Source organism: Myxine glutinosa, chromosome 7 (genome assembly GCF_964187855.1).
Source record: "Myxine glutinosa chromosome 7, kmMyxGlut1.1, whole genome shotgun sequence".
NCBI lineage: Eukaryota > Metazoa > Chordata > Myxini > Myxiniformes > Myxinidae > Myxine > Myxine glutinosa.
This window is the reverse complement of record NC_136267.1, coordinates 89993151-90011197: the sequence shown is the minus strand read 5'-3', so window position 1 is coordinate 90011197 and position 18047 is coordinate 89993151. Positions and strand designations below refer to the sequence as shown.

At 45.8% G+C, this 18047-nt stretch overlaps 1 protein-coding gene across 1 annotated transcript in view; it reads left to right on the top strand.

The window, feature by feature from the left end:
• The window catches only part of LOC137431400 (heterogeneous nuclear ribonucleoprotein A1-like 2), a 33094-nt gene that overhangs the window by 8127 nt on the left and 6920 nt on the right, over positions 1–18047 (top strand). Inside the window, exons 6-7 of the mRNA XM_068122695.2 lie at positions 14151–14222; positions 15080–15184. Coding sequence (XP_067978796.1) covers positions 14151–14222; positions 15080–15184 — 177 coding nt within the window. The remainder of the gene's footprint in view (positions 1–14150; positions 14223–15079; positions 15185–18047) is intronic.

Sequence of the window (18047 nt, the reverse complement as noted above, 5' to 3'; positions counted from 1 at the left end):
TTCACTCACTCACCGCAGGCAGGTAGGTGGTCTTTCTGTCTTCTACCAACTCCTCTCCGGCCTTGCACCCCCAGCTCTCTCTGTGCTCTGTCCCCCAAATATTCCTACAGGTCGCACAAGATCTGCCAGCAACCCTCTGATGGTTAAACTGCCGAAATCTCGGCTCTCCGCTCACCTTCACTCTTTCATTCCTCTTTTCTCCCGCCTCTGGAACAAACTCCCTCACTCCCTTCAATCCCACTCCTCCCTCCAGGTCTTTAAAACAGCTGTTCACCACCATCTCTTATCTTCCCCCATCCAAAACCTTGATCTTTTCTACCCCCGCTAATTCACCCCAGATCCACCTTGTTTGAAATTCCAACTTCTTTCCTGGAAGTCCTGGCAGTGTCCATATGTTTTATACCTCTCCCACTGCCCCCTTCCCACGCCCCCCCCCCCCCCCAAAGCCCTCGCCCTCTCTCAGATCTCTCGATGTCTCCATGTCTCTCGGTCCCTGCTCTCAAATGTTGTGTTTGTGTCCTTCCCCCTCTCTCCCCATCTTGTCTACCGCTCCCTATGTTATATGTTTTATGTGTCGGTTTGTCTTTCTGTGTGATTAATGTTCGCTCTTTCACGAGCCTCGATATTGTATACAAAAAAAAAAAAAAAAAAAAAAAAAAAAAAATGGCGGTTCACCACTGATGGTATGGCATCACATAATGGCTGATATATATATATATATATATATATATATATATATATATATATATATATATATATATATATATATATATATATATATATATATACACACACATATATATATATATATATATATATATATATATATATATATATATATATATATATATATATATATACACACACATATATATATATATATATATATATATATATATATATATATATATATATATATACAGACTTGGCATTTAATATGGAATTTTTTTTTTTTCTTGACTTGGGTTTACTTTCTGAACTCAGTATATCAATCTGGTGAGTTTCTTTTACCCTTCGGTGATGTCTTTGTTGAAAGAACCATGTCACTGATTGTCTTTCGCAGCAAGAAGTCAATAACAGGATTATATCACAGGTGGCGTGACAAAATGTAAGGACAGGTACATTTGACGATTGGCTTCACAATCGGGTATATAAGGGTTGTTGCGTTCTGTATTAGTGGAAAACAACTGCTGCACGTCTCCAAAAGTTATTGCCGCTTCCTCTGGAGATGGTCCGTCCTTGACAATGCTGTTTGTCATGGAGTGGTGGCTTTACGAAATTCTGGCATGAAACAGCGTGCTATTGCTCGGCAGTATGGCATCCCTCAATGTCAGGTGTCAAAGATCCTGAAACTAAATGCTCAGAGGGGTGTCCCTACTGCAATACCGAGGCCAGGACGTCTACGCAGAACCACAAGGAGAGATGATCACCAGCTGCACCGGTTAGTCTGCAATGGCCGTACCAAGTCAGCTAATCGGCTTAGGGCTGAGTGGCAGCAACTGACAAATGTGCCTGTATCCAGAAGGCTAGTCAACCAACGACTGGTTCAAGCAGGCTATCGTGCCAGGTGTCCCCTGAGAAAGCCACGCCTGACCAGACAACACAGCCAGCGCCGATTGCAGTTGGCCAGAGAGCACCGTCAATGGCAGCCAGGACACTGGAATCACGTGACCTTCAGTGACGAGTCTAGATTTCTGGTCTATCGTCAAGATGGCCGCGTTCGAGTGCGCAGACAAGTGCAGGAAGCCCACAACGAAGATTGTATCGTGCCAAGAGTCAAAGCTGGAGGTGGTGGGGTGACCGTTTGGGCTGCTTTTCATGCAGGGGGCAAAACTGACCTGGTTGTTCTGAATGGAAACCTGAACCAGTTCAAGTACAGGGTCATTCTGGAAGAAACATTGCTTCTATTTGCTCGTGCAGCCTTTCGAGGAAACTTTGCCTTCCAAGATGACAATGCACGGCCTCATCGTGCTCGCGTGATCCAACACTTTCTTGCTGACCGTGGTGTAGAGCATATGGAGTGGCCTGCCATGTCCCCGGATATGAATCCGATAGAGATCTTGTGGGCAGAATTAACGCGTCAAATCGACAACTTGGACCAGCAGCCTACCTCTGTGCGTGAATTGCAGCAGACTATTGTCACTGCATGGCAAGCGATTCCTGTCCAAACCTTGGCAAATCTCGTGAACAGCATGCCTCAACGTGTACGTGCTCTCCTGAACGCTCGTGGGTGTTACACGAAGTACTGAACTGTAATTTTACTGTCCGTAATTCCAGTCATAATTTATCTTTTGTTTTTGTTGAAATTTTTTTTGGCTAATGTGCAAAATAAAGAGATACTTCTGGAAAACGTACAGAAGTTTAACACAGTACTGTCCGTGAATTGAGTTCGATATCAGTTTACATCACTTTCAAGGATCAATTTATTTGCTGCGAAATGTCAAATGTGGTTTTTGTTTCTTTTAAAGGTCACATTAGCAAAATCGAGAATAATTTCAACATAATTCCAATGAACTTTTGGTTCTAAGTCATCTTGAAAAGTAAGTTCACCCCCACAAAAAAAATATGCCATATTAAATGCCAAGTCTGTATATAATAATAATAGTAATAATAATACATTTATTTTATATAGCGCTTTTCAAGAAGCCCAAAGGCGCTTTGACAGAGTACAAAAAACAAGTGCAAAAAGACAAAAATCAATAGGTAAATAATTAATCAAAGCAAAAGGAAGGAGAAGGAGAAGAGATAGTCAGGGGTTAAATGTTGAATGCAGTGTTGAACAGGTGTGTCTTGAGTGATGTTTTGAATGTGGTGAGTGAGGAGGAGTCTCTGATGGTGTGAGGTAGTGAATTCCAGAGGGTGGGAGCAGCGATGGAGAAAGCCCTGTCCCCCCAGGATCTGAATTTGGTCCGCATGGGGGGGGGGGGGGGGGGGGGGATCAGGAGGTTGGTACCAGCAGAGCGGAGGTTGCGGGTGGGAGTGTGTCTGGAGAGGAGGTCAGTAAGGTAGGATGGGGCCAGGTTATGGAGGGCTTTGTAGGTCAAGAGGAGGATTTTCTACTGGATTCTCTGGGGGATGGGGAGCCAGTGAAGCTTGTAAAGGACGGGGGTGATGTGGTCACGGGTCCGGGAATGGGTGAGTAGACGGGCAGCGGAGTTCTGAATGTATTGGAGTTTATTGGTGATTATTGAGGGTGAACCAAAGAGGAGGCTGTTGCAGTAGTCAAGACGGGAGGTGATGAAGGCGTGGATGAGGGTTTATGCAGCCGTGGAGGAGAGGGATGGACGGAGACGGGCGATGTTTTTCAGGTGAAAGAAGGCTGTCTTTGTGATCTGTTTAGTGTATTTGTCGAAGGAGAGGTTTTGGTCAAAGATGATGCCAAGATTCCGGATGTGAGGGGAGGTGGATACTGGGAAACCGTCGATGTTGAGGGCAAAGTTATGGGTGGATTTGGTGAGAGTTTTTGGGCCAATGATGATTATTTCAGATTTATCATAGTTAAGTTTGAGGAAGTTGATTTGAAGCCAGGATTTTATTTCAGTGATGCAGTTTGTCAGGATAGAGTGGGTGGCGGTGGAGATGGACTTGGTGGAGATGAAAAGCTGGATGTCATCGGCGAAGCAGTGAAATTGGAGACCATGACGGCGGATTAAGTGACCAAGGGGGGACAGGTACAGGATGAAGAGGAGGGGGCCAATAACTGAACCTTGGGGGAGGGGAGCAGTGGGGGATTTGCAGTTATTGATGGAGATGAACTGGCGTCTGTCAGAGAGGTATGATTTGATCCAAGAGAGGGCAGTGCCGGTAATGTTTAAGGTGGTTTCAAGTCGGGTGAGGAGGATGGTGTGATTGATGGTGTCAAAGGCGGCGCTGAGGTCGAGGAGGATGAGAATGTTGAGGTTGCCAGCGTCAGAGGAGAGGAGAGGAGAGGAGAAGGTCGTTGGTGATTTTGAGGATAGCAGTTTCAGTACTGTGGTTGGAGCGGAATCCGGATTGGAATGTTTCATGCAGGTTATTGGCAGAGAGGTGATGTTTGAGTTGAGTGGCGACAGCACGTTCCAAAACTTTTGACAGAAAGGGTAGGTTGGAGATGGGTCTGAAGTTGTTTAGGGTGTCAGGGTTGAGTCCAGGTTTTTTCAGAATGGGGGTAACAGCAGCAATTTTGAGGGATGGTGGGACGATGCCTGTAGACAGGGAGTTTATTGTTGCAGTGATAAGTGGAGAGAGAGCAGGCAGGGAGGCCTTGACAAAGCTGGAGGGATGGGGCAAGAGTGCAGGTGGCAGTTTTCATTCCTATGAGGAGTTCAGAGAGGTCAGTAGGGGAGACTGGGGAGAACTGAGACAGGGGTTGGCAGGATAAGGGGGGGCAGGTGGTTTGAGGGGGAGCAGGTGCGGTGGTGGTTAAGCTGCTGTAGATGTTGTCAATTTTGCTTTGGAAGAATGAAAGGAAGGAGATGCAGTTGTCTACTGTGAATGACTGGGTGGTGGTGTCCAGGGGGCTGAGGAGTTTGTTTATTGCAGAGAAGAGTGCTTTTGGGTTTCCAGAGCCAGAGTGGATAATTTGAGAGTAGTAGGCAGAGCGGGCGCGGGAGAGGGCATCTTTGTAGTGTTGTAGGTGGTCCTTGTTGGCTTGGGAGTGAATTGTGAGACCTGTTTTATTGCGGAGTCTTTCAAGTTGGCGAGCACGAGTTTTCATCAGGCGGAGTTCAGGGGTAAACCAGGGAGCAGAATGGGTGAAAGAAACTGTTTTGGTTTTTATAGGCGCAAGCTGGTCAAGGCAGGAGGAGAGAGTGTGGTTGTAGTAGTCAGTGAGGTCAGAAGGGGTGTGGAGGTCATCGAAGGGAGAAGTGGACATTTTTTCAGAGAGGGTGGATGAGAATGAGGTAGGTGAAAGAGCGTTTAGCTTACGGAAGTTGATAGTGCGATAATGCCTTGGTGCTGGGGTGGGGATGTTGATGGTCATAGTGATGGCTAAGTGGTCAGAGAGGGTGAGGTCAGAGCCAGAGAGATGGTGCAAAATTAATCCAGTCGAGCAGACAAGGTCCAGAATGTGACCACGGTTATGGGTAGGAAAGTTGACATGTTGAGTGAGGTTATAGCAGGTGAGTAAATCAGTGAAGTCAGTGGTTATTGTGGAGTCAGTGGAGTCCATGTGGATCTTGAAATCACCGAGGAGGAGGATTGAGGGGTAGAGGGAACAGAGCTAGGTCTGAAAGTAGGAGAAGTCAGACAGGAATGATGGGTGTGGTTTGGGAGGGCGGTAGACGACAGCCATGACTGACTGTGTGTGACCAGAGAGTTTAAAAGCCAGGTGTTCAAATGATGGAGCAGATGAGATGGAGATGAGGCTGGTCTTGATGTCCTGTCGGTGAATTACGGCAATTCCACCACCTCGGCCCTCCGAGCGTGGTTTATTGATGTAAGAATATCCATTGGGTGTAGTGAGGTTGAGTGAGAAGTAGTCCAGTGGTTGTTGCCAGGTTTCAGTTAGACAGAGAAAGTGCAGTTTATTTTCCAGAATGTAGTCGTTCAGGATATATATATACTAGCTGAAAGCACCCGGTGTTGCCTGTGTTCTTTTTGAATGAATTGACTGCTATAATTCAGCTTTTACTCGTTGCCATAGAAGATTGACCACTATAATTCAGCTCAGCTTTTAATTGCAAAATGGGCCCAGCCCGGCCGACGCGGCCTCGCCCGGCCTCGCCACCTAGCCTATAACCTTCCCGGGGCCCGTCCCGACATTTTTCGTTCTTCTTGAATGAATTTACTACTATAATTCAGCTTTTACCCGTGGCCGTAGACGATGGACTACTATAATTCAGCTCAGCTTTTAATTGTGAAATGGGCCCAGCTTGGCCGAGGTGGGCCTAGACCGGCCTCGCCACCTTGCCTATAACCTTCCCGGGGCCTGTCCCAACATTTTTGGTTCTTTTTGAATGAATTTACTACCATAATTCAGCTTTTTTCTCGCGGCCGTAGAAGATCGACTACTATAATTCAGCTCAGCTTTTAATTGCGAAATGGGCCCGGCCCGGCCGGAGCGGCCTCAACCGGCCTCGCCACCTAGCCTAAAACCTCCCCGGGGCCCGTCCCGTCATTTTTTGTATTGGAGGTTTCCTCCTATCTTTCACCGTTCAGGAGATTAGCTTGCGCAGACAAACAAACAAAAACTTTCTTTTATAATATAGAGATATATTTATATATTGTGTTATGTCGGTAGGGTAGTGATATGTAGAGCTAGATAGATCTGTATAGGTAGGATGCTTCGTCTGTCGCGGTAAGGAATCTGCCCTGTAATTTTCATGTGTCGGCGTTTTGTCGGTTAAGAGTATACCTGTGAGCATACCAGGATGTTTGAGTGATAAGTAGCGTAGGGATTAAAGAGTAGCGCCCCTGTGTGTCACACCTGGTAGCTAAACCTTTGTCCCTTACGGCAATGCACACACTTAGACACTTAGTTAGGATCTCCTTAGTGCAACATTAAATGATTCCCTTCCCTGACATGACTTCGGAAGGACCAGGCAAAGAAACCAGGCCGGGGCACCGCCGATGATGGCCGCTGCTAATTACACCTCCGACAGGCCTAACCACATCGAGTGCCACGCGCTATCACCATGCTACACGCTACGTGCTATCACCACGCTACGGTCCTGTGATTGGTGGGCGCGCTGGGCGCGAACCTCCAGCCAACGAGTCGAGAGGTGCGAAGCTGGAAGGTTCGGTGGAAGTCGCTGGTTGGTAGCGCGCCAAGGCTGACGTCACCGAAAAGGTTATTTAAGGGAGCGCCAAACGCCATTTTCTCTCTTGGCTTCTTCGTCCTACGCAGCTCTGGCAGTCTCTGGCGGCTCTTGCATCTCTTGCGGTTTGTGCTCTTGTTTGCGCAGCTAGCCTTTTTGGACACCTGGCACTTCGTCTTGCGCAGCCCGAGTTGAGTTGAGTCATAGCCCGAGTGGAGTTCGCTTGCTTCTTGCACGTTTGCTTCGGGAGAGCTGACCGGGACGTGGCAGGCCGATCGTGTGTGAAGATCGACCTCACTTGGAGCCGCTAGCCTGCGTTGGACGCGCGGTGTTTTTCCTGCTGTGGGTCCTCGTGGGTGCTTTGGAATTTGGAGCAAGGCCTGGTGTCGTGCGAGCACGAGCGGAGCTTGGAGCCGTGTGGTGGACGATACCAAGACAAGACAAGGGACAGATAAGGCCAATCCCCATTACATTTTACACAACGTTTTCTTTTCCTTTAATTCATATTCCTGTGTCTCGTTTCTGATATCTGTGTGTGGGGACGTCCCGATTTAGGACATTTTATTACCGGCGCGTGCTTTTTCCTGTCCTTGCCTTTTTACTTTAATAAACCCTTGTATTATTTTCCATCCCCTGTTAAACCTGTGCCCACTTGAGTTAATTGCCTCTACAGGATCGGAGTGACCGCAGTTAAGCGCTTGCGCAGCTTCCATTTTCCTCCTTCCTCCCGCGCGACATATAGCCGAATCCGTGTTTGGTTATCGCCTCCATTAAATCCGTTTCGGTCCATCCGTGACCTTCTGGTGTTAACCGGAGTCGCACGACAATATATATATAATATATATAATATTTTATCGAGGTGAGTTAGTGCCTGTGCTAGTGCCACCCATTGTATAGGCCATGCCTACCCCCTCATTTCCCCCAGCGTCAGAAGCACTGCCCATTGGCCCAGTGGCGCCTTTCCCTCCAGTGGGCCAGAAATCGCCGCCATTTTTTTTGCTCTGCATTGCACTTTGGCTTCATGGACCCCTGGTGTACATTTGAAGACTGAACAAATGCATCTCCTATCATAAAATAAAGGCACCGTTTAGAGAAAACACAGGTACAAAAAATAAAGGTACCGTTTTATTGCTATTCATGCATAGGAAATGAGGTAATGCATGTTTTGTTTGGAGCATTTGCAGCAACAGTCTAATATACACCGCTCAAAGAAGGTATGTTTTCATAATGTGGAGGAAATAAAATAGTGGATTTTAATAACAATAAAAAAAATTGGGTTTTCCCCCAATTTTTAAAACCTTATTTCACATGCGCATGGACATGTAATTCACATAATGTGAAGTAAAACGAAAATCAGCTTGGAAGTGAAATGCACGAGTACGTAGTTAGTCAGGAGGCCAGGGAAATGCCCGAGAGATATTTATTTCTACTTATTTAACAGATTATTATGCCCTTTACACTTTGAAATGTACACGATTTCCGTAAACTCAACTTCATCTCTGAGTTTATGTACATTTTAAAAACTAAAACCGTGTTCAAAACTGGCTAAGGTATGTTTTCATTACAACAAAAAGTCATGATTAATATATATGCTGTGTAATACGGTATATATATGTATATATTGTTGCGGTGGCTGGACCGGAATCCCACTCCCGGCACCAATGTTTTACGGTGCCGGAGCGGAAATCCCGCCCCTGAACACCGATGTGTCATAGTTTGGGTTTACTACAAGGGGGTTAACCTCCATTTCCTCCCGATCTTACCGGACCTGCGGCTGCCACGCACGAATAACTTTGTGATTAGCAGGTTGCGAACCAGCAACGACGAATGCCGATTGCTCCGTTGCGCGATAGCTTACCTGTACCACGTGACGGACCCAATCGGGGAACGTACCGTATCCTCCGGCGGTACACCAATTTAGATGGCAGAGCGAAAACCGTTTGTTACTGCCGGAGTAATGCTCATGCTGTTACGACCAATTGTTAACCTGGGTGTGGGCAATGGTGGATCAATGGAGGAAAAAACTTTCACGGACAGAGCATTTAACAATTTGATTTATTTACCAATATTTACAATGTAATTATTTCAAAAGGAAAGAAAAACGGACGAGAAGCAGGAACTTAGCTTATTCTACGCCTTTTATGATTACTACACATAAACACTGCATGGGCCCAACACACTTTCACGGAGGAGTGGAGGGGAACGAACGAACGTTGGAAACCTGATAGCACAAAGGCTGCGATGCTCCGGATGCCTCTCCTTACGACGGCCTCCGTCCTGGTGTCGCTACCGAGCAGCACGAACAGGTAATGGCGATCACAGAACGGACAGGCAGAGTGAGGTTCATCGTCAGCACGGCAGAGTGACCCAGGCCAAAGAGAGGAGCACACGTGCTAGGTCAACAATCCAGGCCCCAAGAGAGGAGCACACGTGCTCAGTGAACCCAGCAGAGTGAGACAGGCCCAGAGTCGACAAAGAGACAGCCCCAGAGTGTAGCAATCTTGCAGACATGTGGTGAGTGCACAAGAGACAGGCTCAGACTCAAATAATGCAGGTGTGGAGGCCTGCGAGAGGGAAAATGTCCACGTGCTGAGTGGGCCAAGAGAGAGCAGCAAGAGAGAGAATCAATGTCTTGAATCTCCCTTTTGTTCCCCTCGTCGGGGAGGGGGGAATGTTGGAGGTGTCCTGGCTCCCTATTGGTGGAGCCCATTACTCCACCCCACAAGCTCCCCCAAAATAACTCGGGCCATGATTGGTGGGTTTCTGAGCCTGGACAACATGGTGTGTGTTTGAGCCTGGTGCATTGCATGGTAAATTATCCCTTATGGGTGGAGGACCTATCTTTCCCTTTCCCCAACGCATAAAGACATAATAACCCAAAATAAGGGAAAGACTAAGACAATGGTCTGCCATGAAATAACTACTCCAATGGACATGTATGGTGGTTTCCATTACTTTTTAGTGGTTTCCCAAAACCGCAAATATATATATATATATATATATATATATATATATATATATATATATATATACACAACTGTGAGAAATAGTAGAAACTCCACAGTACGAGCAGGGCGTCTCATTTGCATTGAATAAATAATCGGGAGATTAAATCAGACGCGGACGTAGCTTCAGGACTTCGATCTTTAATTTGACAAGCTTTCGGCCAACAAAGGTCTTCTTCTGAGTCGGCCCCAAGCTTCCGTTGAACTTCCCTATCGGACAAGTTTGGACAAGTCCGTTCTCTATCGGACAAGGACAAGACTAACCGGTGCAGCTGGCGATCATCTCTCCTTGTGGTTCTGCGTGGACGTCCTGGCCTCGGTATTGGAGTAGGGACACCCCTCTGAGCATTTCGTTTCAGGATCTTTGACACCTGACCTTGAGTGATGCCATACTGCTGAGCAATAGCACGCTGTTTCATGCCAGAATTTCGTAAAGCCACCACTCCATGACAAACAGCATTGTCAAGTTGACGGACCATCTCCAGAGGAAGCGGCAATAACTTTTGTAGACGTGCAACAGTTGTTTTCCACTAATACAGAACGCAACAACCCTTTTCTACCCGATTGTGAAGCCAATCGTCAAATGTACCTGTCCTTACATTTTGTCACGCCACCTGTGATATAATCCTGTTATTGACTTCTTGCTGCGAAAGACAATCAGTGACATGGTTCTTTCAACAAAGACATCATCGAAGGGTAAAATAAACTCACCAGATTGATATACTGAGTTCAGAAAGTAAACCCAAGTCAAGAAAAAATATATATTCCATATTAAATGCCAAGTCTGTATATATATATATATATATATATATATATATATATATATATTGTTACGGATCCGGGGTACGGCACTCCCGTTAGCAAGGGGGGGGGGGGTTAATCCCCTTGTCCTGGTAAGCTGGCCATCTCCGCCAGTCCTGGAAGTATGATGTCACTTCCGGCCGATGGTACGTAGGGTCGTAAGCCCAATTAGTCTTAATACCTAAGTATTACCACCGGCCGTCAGCGAGGCAATACTCCCGCCCGTGCCGCAGCGTAATTGATGGATTGCGCCGAGCGAAGTGAACTGCGGCGCGGGCCATTAACAATGACTAAACCCGATTGCAAAGCGGTTCGGCCAAAATTGTGCCACAGGTACTCAATCGGGAAATCACTAAAGCGATCGGATGAGAAAGAAACCAAAGTAAGGAGGAACAGGTATTTATTATTAACTATTTATACAACCAAAGAAACCAAAGGAGAAGAAAAGAAACGAAAGTAATTTACAGAAGACACAGCGCAAGTCTTAAACAGGCTTAACTTATTCCCAGGGACAAGACAAACAGGACAAACTCACATACACTAATGGGGGTTCTCAGGCAGGAATGGCTGGAGGGATGAGAAGGCAGGCGGTCCACAGAACGAGCGGCAGGGAGGTCCGGGAATCGCGGCACGCCGTTGGTGTCCCGCGGGCACGCACTTGTTCTTGGTTCAGTCGCGAAAACCCCGGTCGTCAGCCTCCTTATGCGTCTCTCCAGTGCTCCTTTCTCATGTGCCTCTGAAGCTCATCTGCTCGTACCTTCTCCTTGCTCGTCTGCGCGTCTCTGCCTCATGCGTCGTCCGGTGGGGGCCTTGCGCCCAGGGTTTTATATCCACCCCCGTGGAACCTTCACGAACCTGCTAGATCTTTTTGTCCACGCCCTCTCAAGCCATGCCCACCGATTCCTGGTTGGTCGTTAGGGGGCTCCCTGGCTCCACCTTTGATGACGAGGTGGGGCCACGCCCTTCTTCTCCGAGATGACCTCGTGGGCAATGGAGTTTTGCAGACGCTGAAAACAACCCAAAGCAGTAGCGGCGAACGCCGCCGTACTGGCGCTTTTAGGAGGCCATGGGGATATTGCAAGGGATCCTATCTTATTTGATTTGATGCAACGGAGAGTCAACTATTGGAAACACAGCCTTACCTGGAACACAGAATAATGATATAACTATAGAGAGGTCCTATGATTCGCTACGTGTTTACATGGACTAACTAAGGTGCACTTATTTCAATGAACAGCCAATTAAGGGGAAATGTACACAGGGGTTTATTTATAAGGGAATTTATTACTAAATTTACATGTGAAGGTTCTAAAAACCGCAACAATATATATATAAAATATATATATATAATATATATAAAATATATCCTTGGGGAACGGTAACCATAAGTTGGAATAACTGAACGCATTTCATGGAACAGTTTTGGGAATTTGTGGAGGCATTCTTCGAACCTTCATCTATCTATAATTCCAGCAATCTCTGTGTGTGTGTGTGTGTGTGTGTGTGTATGTCTGTGTGTTTGTCTGTGACCGCTGTTTCTCGACAACCACGGGTCCGATATACTTGAAACTTGCCAGGTATATTGCTGGGGACCCGAGGATGTGCCTTTTCAAGGTTTTAAATTAATCGGAGAAGTAGTTACCGAGCTATGTCCAAAAAACGATTCAACCAATCAGATAGCAGCGAGCTATCACGTGTGCCGAACGTGGCGAACAGACTCTGCCTCGGACGGCACATTTGAGAGCGTATTCATTTATTTCCCGTCGGCAAACCATGTTGGCGCTAAACTGTGTTTTAAAACTAATTAAAACTAATTTGCGATTCTTTCGCTTTGCGATGCGATTTGCGATTGCGTTAAACTCGCTCGGGCGTTAAACTATGTTTTAAAACTAATTAAAACTAATTTGCGATTCTTTCGCTTTCCTGCGCGTTTGTGCACGATATGGCGATTTCTTTACCAAACTCCGCAAGCCGTTCGCTTTGGACCAAACCATTTCATGTAAATAGAGGGGGGGGGATTGTCACCGTACTCGCAAGCCGTTCGCTTTGGACCAAACCATTTCATGTAAATAGAGGGGGGGGATATAATTTTAGATATAGATATAGTACGGGCATGCCCTAGTGTGTAATAATTCCAATTGCCAGCACATGATTTGCTGTTGTCAAACATTGGACATTCCAGCTTCTGAAGGACAGAATCAGACACATAACATGTTGGGTAAGTATGGCAATTAGAGCCTGGTGTTGGCTTAACGGTTATGGTGGCTGGTTTAGGATCCCTAGGGTCTTGAGTTCAAGCTCCTGTCTGCCATCGCATTAACACCAGGTGGTAGTCCGGCAGCTAAGCTAAATATAGCATAACAATTGTGCATTTTGTGAGGAAAGCACCAAATTTGGCACACTAGTAGACTATCATATTATGAAAACATCTGGATATTGGGCCATCTCAGATTCAGAGATTTGATTTTTGCAAGATTTGCAGATTTTGCAGATTTGCAAGCTGAGATTGCAACGCCAGGGACGGCCGACTCCTTCCTGCGAGCTGCCCACGTCACCCGCACAAGAAGAGCTCATCATATCACTGCAGCGGCACTGCACATCCTGCAACACCGTGCGTATGAACGCCACTGTATGACATATGCTGATGATGCAGAAGACCTGCCTGAGTTCGAAGACTGGTGTCACCAGAGAGGAGAAGACATTCCCAACTTTCAGTACTGGGCAACTGTGCTGGAACTAGAGATGTTGGTGCTGGTCTACGTGCGTTCTCTGCGGCAGGCTTCATTCACGATGTACCCTGATGCCCTGACGGAACTGGTCCTGTGGTTCCATGCCTTAGACCACACACACTATGCCAGGTGGGTCCCTGTTCACCTGAGGGACATGGTTGCACTCCCAATGAAGCACCCAGATGTAGCCAGAGAATTCAGGGCTGGCAACTTCACTGTACAGAAGATGAAGAAGGTGTTCTCTTCGATCCCAATCGAATCGAAATCTTGCAAAAATCAAATCTCTGAATCTGAGATGGCCCAATATCCAGATCTTTTCATAATATGATAGTCTACTAGTGTGCCAAATTTGGTGCTTTCCTCACAAAATGCACAATTGTTATGCTAAGTTGCCCCACTATGGGTCAATTCAGCCTGTCATCCTTCTGAGGTTGGCAAAATGAGTGCCCACTGACTGATAAGGAGGCACTGCATCAGCGGAGGCACTGCATCAGCGGCACAGCCCCACCCCCAGAGTAAGATGCAGCCATAGGCTGCGTATGAATAAATAAATAGCAATTATTTATGTTGATTATTTCTAAATTCTAATGTGGGAATTCATTTCTTTAATTTGGCATTGTGCATGGTGATGAGCAGATTGAAATGATAGATTGAGGAATAAACAGATATTAAAATGAATTAAAAATGAAATGCAGCTTAAGATGTTTTCCCAAAGAGTGTTTGCCACACCATTGGGCTTCGATAATGATTTAAGATTTTTGGTCTGATCAGCGACCCCTTAGGCTTTTGATGTTGATTCTAGTGTTGAAAAGTTTGTAATTCTTTCGATGTTTTTTTTTCTACGAGCATTGTAACCTCTATTACACTTTGTGCAGCTCGTATGGGTGGATTCATGACGGGTCGTGGGGGTTTTCCAGGCCGAGGAGGCAGACCTCCCATGGGCCAAGGTTTGTGAATTTGCAATACAATGGATTTTATTTTTATTACCTTGAAATTATTTATTTTGGTCACTTTAAACATTCTCTTTAGCTCCAACGGTTCCTCATGCATGGACGTAATGGCCACTGCAGTATTTGGCACCCGTTTAAGAATATTGGTAAAATTAAGTTCACCGTTTTGAAGTAGCGCACACAAACCGGAAAAAAGTAATGCCACACAAACCAGGCCGACGATTGTCATGTTTTGCATTCTCATATGAACCGATGGTTTACGATGCTCAGAACCGAGGTTAAATCCTAAATACGATTTGCCCATTGTCTACTAATGTCATTGTAATTCATATTAAGCTATACCCACTTTGACACTTTGTGTGATTTGTATTTCGCTCCTTAAAATAAGGTTAAAAAATAAAAACTGCCATTCTGAAACAAGGTGGGAATGCTTTAATGTACTCAAACCTTAACAAACCCTGAATCACCAACTAAAACATAAAAAGAAGACTTGACACTTGATGCTTTGGTGGCCTTGTGGTTTGGTTCACACGGTGGTCGGTGAGGTAGCATCATCTCAGACACGCAAACAACATCAAACGAGGAAGCTGTGGCCTGATTGTTTGAGGATGGCGATTGTTCAGGCCATGGACTATTTGGAAATGCCGTTGCAATCTCAAAACGAGTTTTGAACAATGTTTCTCCATCTATTTATGCTACGAATCAAGCCTTGTGATAACATGTTGTCATGGTGGCTGGATCTCTGCATGAAGTGTAAAGATTGTTGATGCAGCTTTTGTAATTGTGTTGTGTAAACAACACAGACTATGGCCTAATTATGACTTGTTGGTTGAGTGATTGTCTTTATTTTACAGGTAATTTTACAGGTCCATGGAACAGCTTCGGAAACTTCAACCCTCATACTTCAAACTTTGGTCCCATGAAAGGTGGACCATTTAACACAAGAGGTGGAGGATATGGTGGGTGTTACCAAAATAATGTTTTTATTACTTTTCTTCATATTTAGAACGAAACTTTTATAATGATCCTCGAGATGTTTTTGTTTTTTGTTGAAGTTTTTTGAGCACAACTCCCGAGTGTCATCGGTGACCCATGTCAAGCAGCCGAGGCCCTACGGCCTCTTGGGGAAAGCAAAATGGCTGGCTGTAACAAAAATATGCCAAACAATGACAATCACAGAAAATGACTCGAGGGACTCAGACCCCTCGTAGGTTGAGGCCCAAGTCTGTGCGGCCGCACCGAGCACCTGTAATGTGTGCTGAAAAGGATAATGACTGCACCTTCTCCAGTGAGGGAGGGTATCCCTGCCTCTTGATAGGACAGCTCAACAACAGAGCTAAAAGATAAAAAGGTGTTGCTTGTTTTACAACCAACAACCACTAGGTTCCAGATGAATCGGAGAAGATTAAATGTGCTGGAGCTTAAAGAAGGGAATCGTCCTCCACTGCAAAGCGTATTCTGTGCATGAAGCATGGGGACCTAATGGTAGAAGGGAAAGATTCATGAACCAAAGCTGGCAGCCATGGCCGAATGAAGTTTCACAATTTACTTTATGAATAATGATCCTTTACCGAAAAAGGAGGTGGAGATTTTGAGTTCTGGGAGGACTTCTTCCCACCTTCTGAAACCCACAAATGGAGACAACAACCAATGAGAGAGTTGGAGAAGATAGAATACCTGAGTTTGACAGCAATGGTGTGTGTCTGTGTGTGTGTCTATGTGTGTCTGTGTCTGTGTTGTTGGTTGTTATCTCCATTTGCGGGTTTCAGGAGATGGAACAGCGACATCCCAGGACCCAAAGTAGTCACCTTCGCTTCAGTAAGTTGTTTGTTTGTGTGTGTGTATGTTTTTTTGTTTTTTTTTGAATGGATCAGACTCTGAACCCTACATTGTTTTATACTAGGTCGAAGGCTCGTTATGGAGTTGCCAATCACGCACACATGGAAACACTGATGAGACAAACACTTAACACAGCCACTGATATTGGGGGAATCTACTGACCGACTTCTACCGACTCCTCTCTGGCCTTGCCCCCCCAGCTCTCTCTGGGCTCTGTCCCGCAAATATTCCTACAGGTCGCACAAGATCTGCCTGCAACCCTCTTATGGTTAAACTGCCAAAATCAAGACTTTCTGCTCACCTTCACTCCTTCATTCCTCTTTTATCCCACCTCTGGAACAAACTCCCTCACTCTCTTCAATCCCACTCCACCCTCCAGGTCTTTAAAACAGCTGTTCACCACCATCTCTTATCTTCCCCCATCCAAAACCTTGATCTTTTCTACCCCCGCTAATTTCACCCCAATTCCACTTTTTTGAAATACCAACTTCTGTCCTGGAAGTCCTTGGTGTCCTTGTATTTTATACTTCTCCCTTCACCCCCCCCCCCCCCTTCCCACGCCTCCTCCCCCCAAGCCCTCTCCCTTCCACACATCTCCCTGCTCTCAAATGTTGTGTTTGTATGCTTCCCCTTCTCTCCCCATCTTGTCTTCCGCTCCCTCTTTTTATATATTTTGTTTGTCTGGTTGATTTGTTTGTGAAGTAAATGTTAGCTCTTTCACGAGCCTCGATTCAGTATACAAAAAACAAACAAACAAAAAAAACTTCCCCGGGATATTCTGGGTTTCAGCGACGTCATAACAATGGCGCCGTTTTTCTCACCGCACTCAGCGGGGCATTTCCTCAGGAGGAATTTCCTCCTCTTCATGAATGCCAATCCATGGGAATTGTCCGTGCTCTGTCCTTTTAAATGCTCAACATAAAGCAAGGAAGCAGCACGTACCATTTTTGAAGTATTTGGCATGACCCAGCCCGGGTTTGAACTGCCGACCTCCCAGACTCGTAGCGGACACGCAAGCCATCAAAACCACCAATCTAACCACCTCTGGAGTCCGGTTAAAAATTGCAACTTTCCAACAAAGCAGGTAACAATCTGAGAAGGACTTGGATAAAAGCAAGGAAAGAAGAGGATTAGGCAGAGACAACCAATAATACAAGCACTTTCACAAGGTCATGATGCAAAAAAAATGTAGTCTGCTTATTCTGACTAGCAACGGTACCCGCCCTATGGGCGGGGCTTCAATTGGGAGGCCCAAATGAAAAGGCTAAATATCAGAAATTGAAGGCTTTTTTTCTTTTAAACGATTAAGATAAACATCCGTTAAATCTCGATCGGCGCAGCCGTTTGTGCGGAACCCGGCAAAATAACGTCATGCGGGAGCAAGTATCAGCTGGAGTCCACGTTTCTGATCCTCCTTCATGCCGAAGTAGCCCACCACTTCTCCAACCATTCCGCTCTTCAGATCCGCCATGACAGATTTAAGCTTGATACTGAAGACGCGTGCAGTTAGTCCTCCCGATGTCGTATGTACTCCCGATACGTGTTTCCTTCATTGTAAAAACTTCCAAATCAACAGTTAAAAGGATTTGGAGCCGATAGCTGTTACGGCCTTGGCAAGATCGATGGAGACAGCGATCTGTTAGCGTATTCACCACCCAAATAGCTATGTGGAATTCTCTCATGTGGAGATTAAACTAATCGTGTTCACAATCGCTATGTCGTATGTACTCCCGATACGTGTTTCCTTCAGTTGAAATGGGTTAGAATTCTCTCAAGCAGGGATTCAACCCGTGTCCTTATAAAAGGTCTTTGTCCGAGGTCACTGTGCAGCGATCGGTGCAGCCGTTTGTGCGGCACCCGGGAAAACAACATTGTCACAATGAGAACAATGAACGTTATGCGAACGCGAATGTTATGCGGGAGTCCAAACCTGAGAATGCTGGAGACTAAAGCTGAAATTGGGAAAACCAAATAGCCTATTTT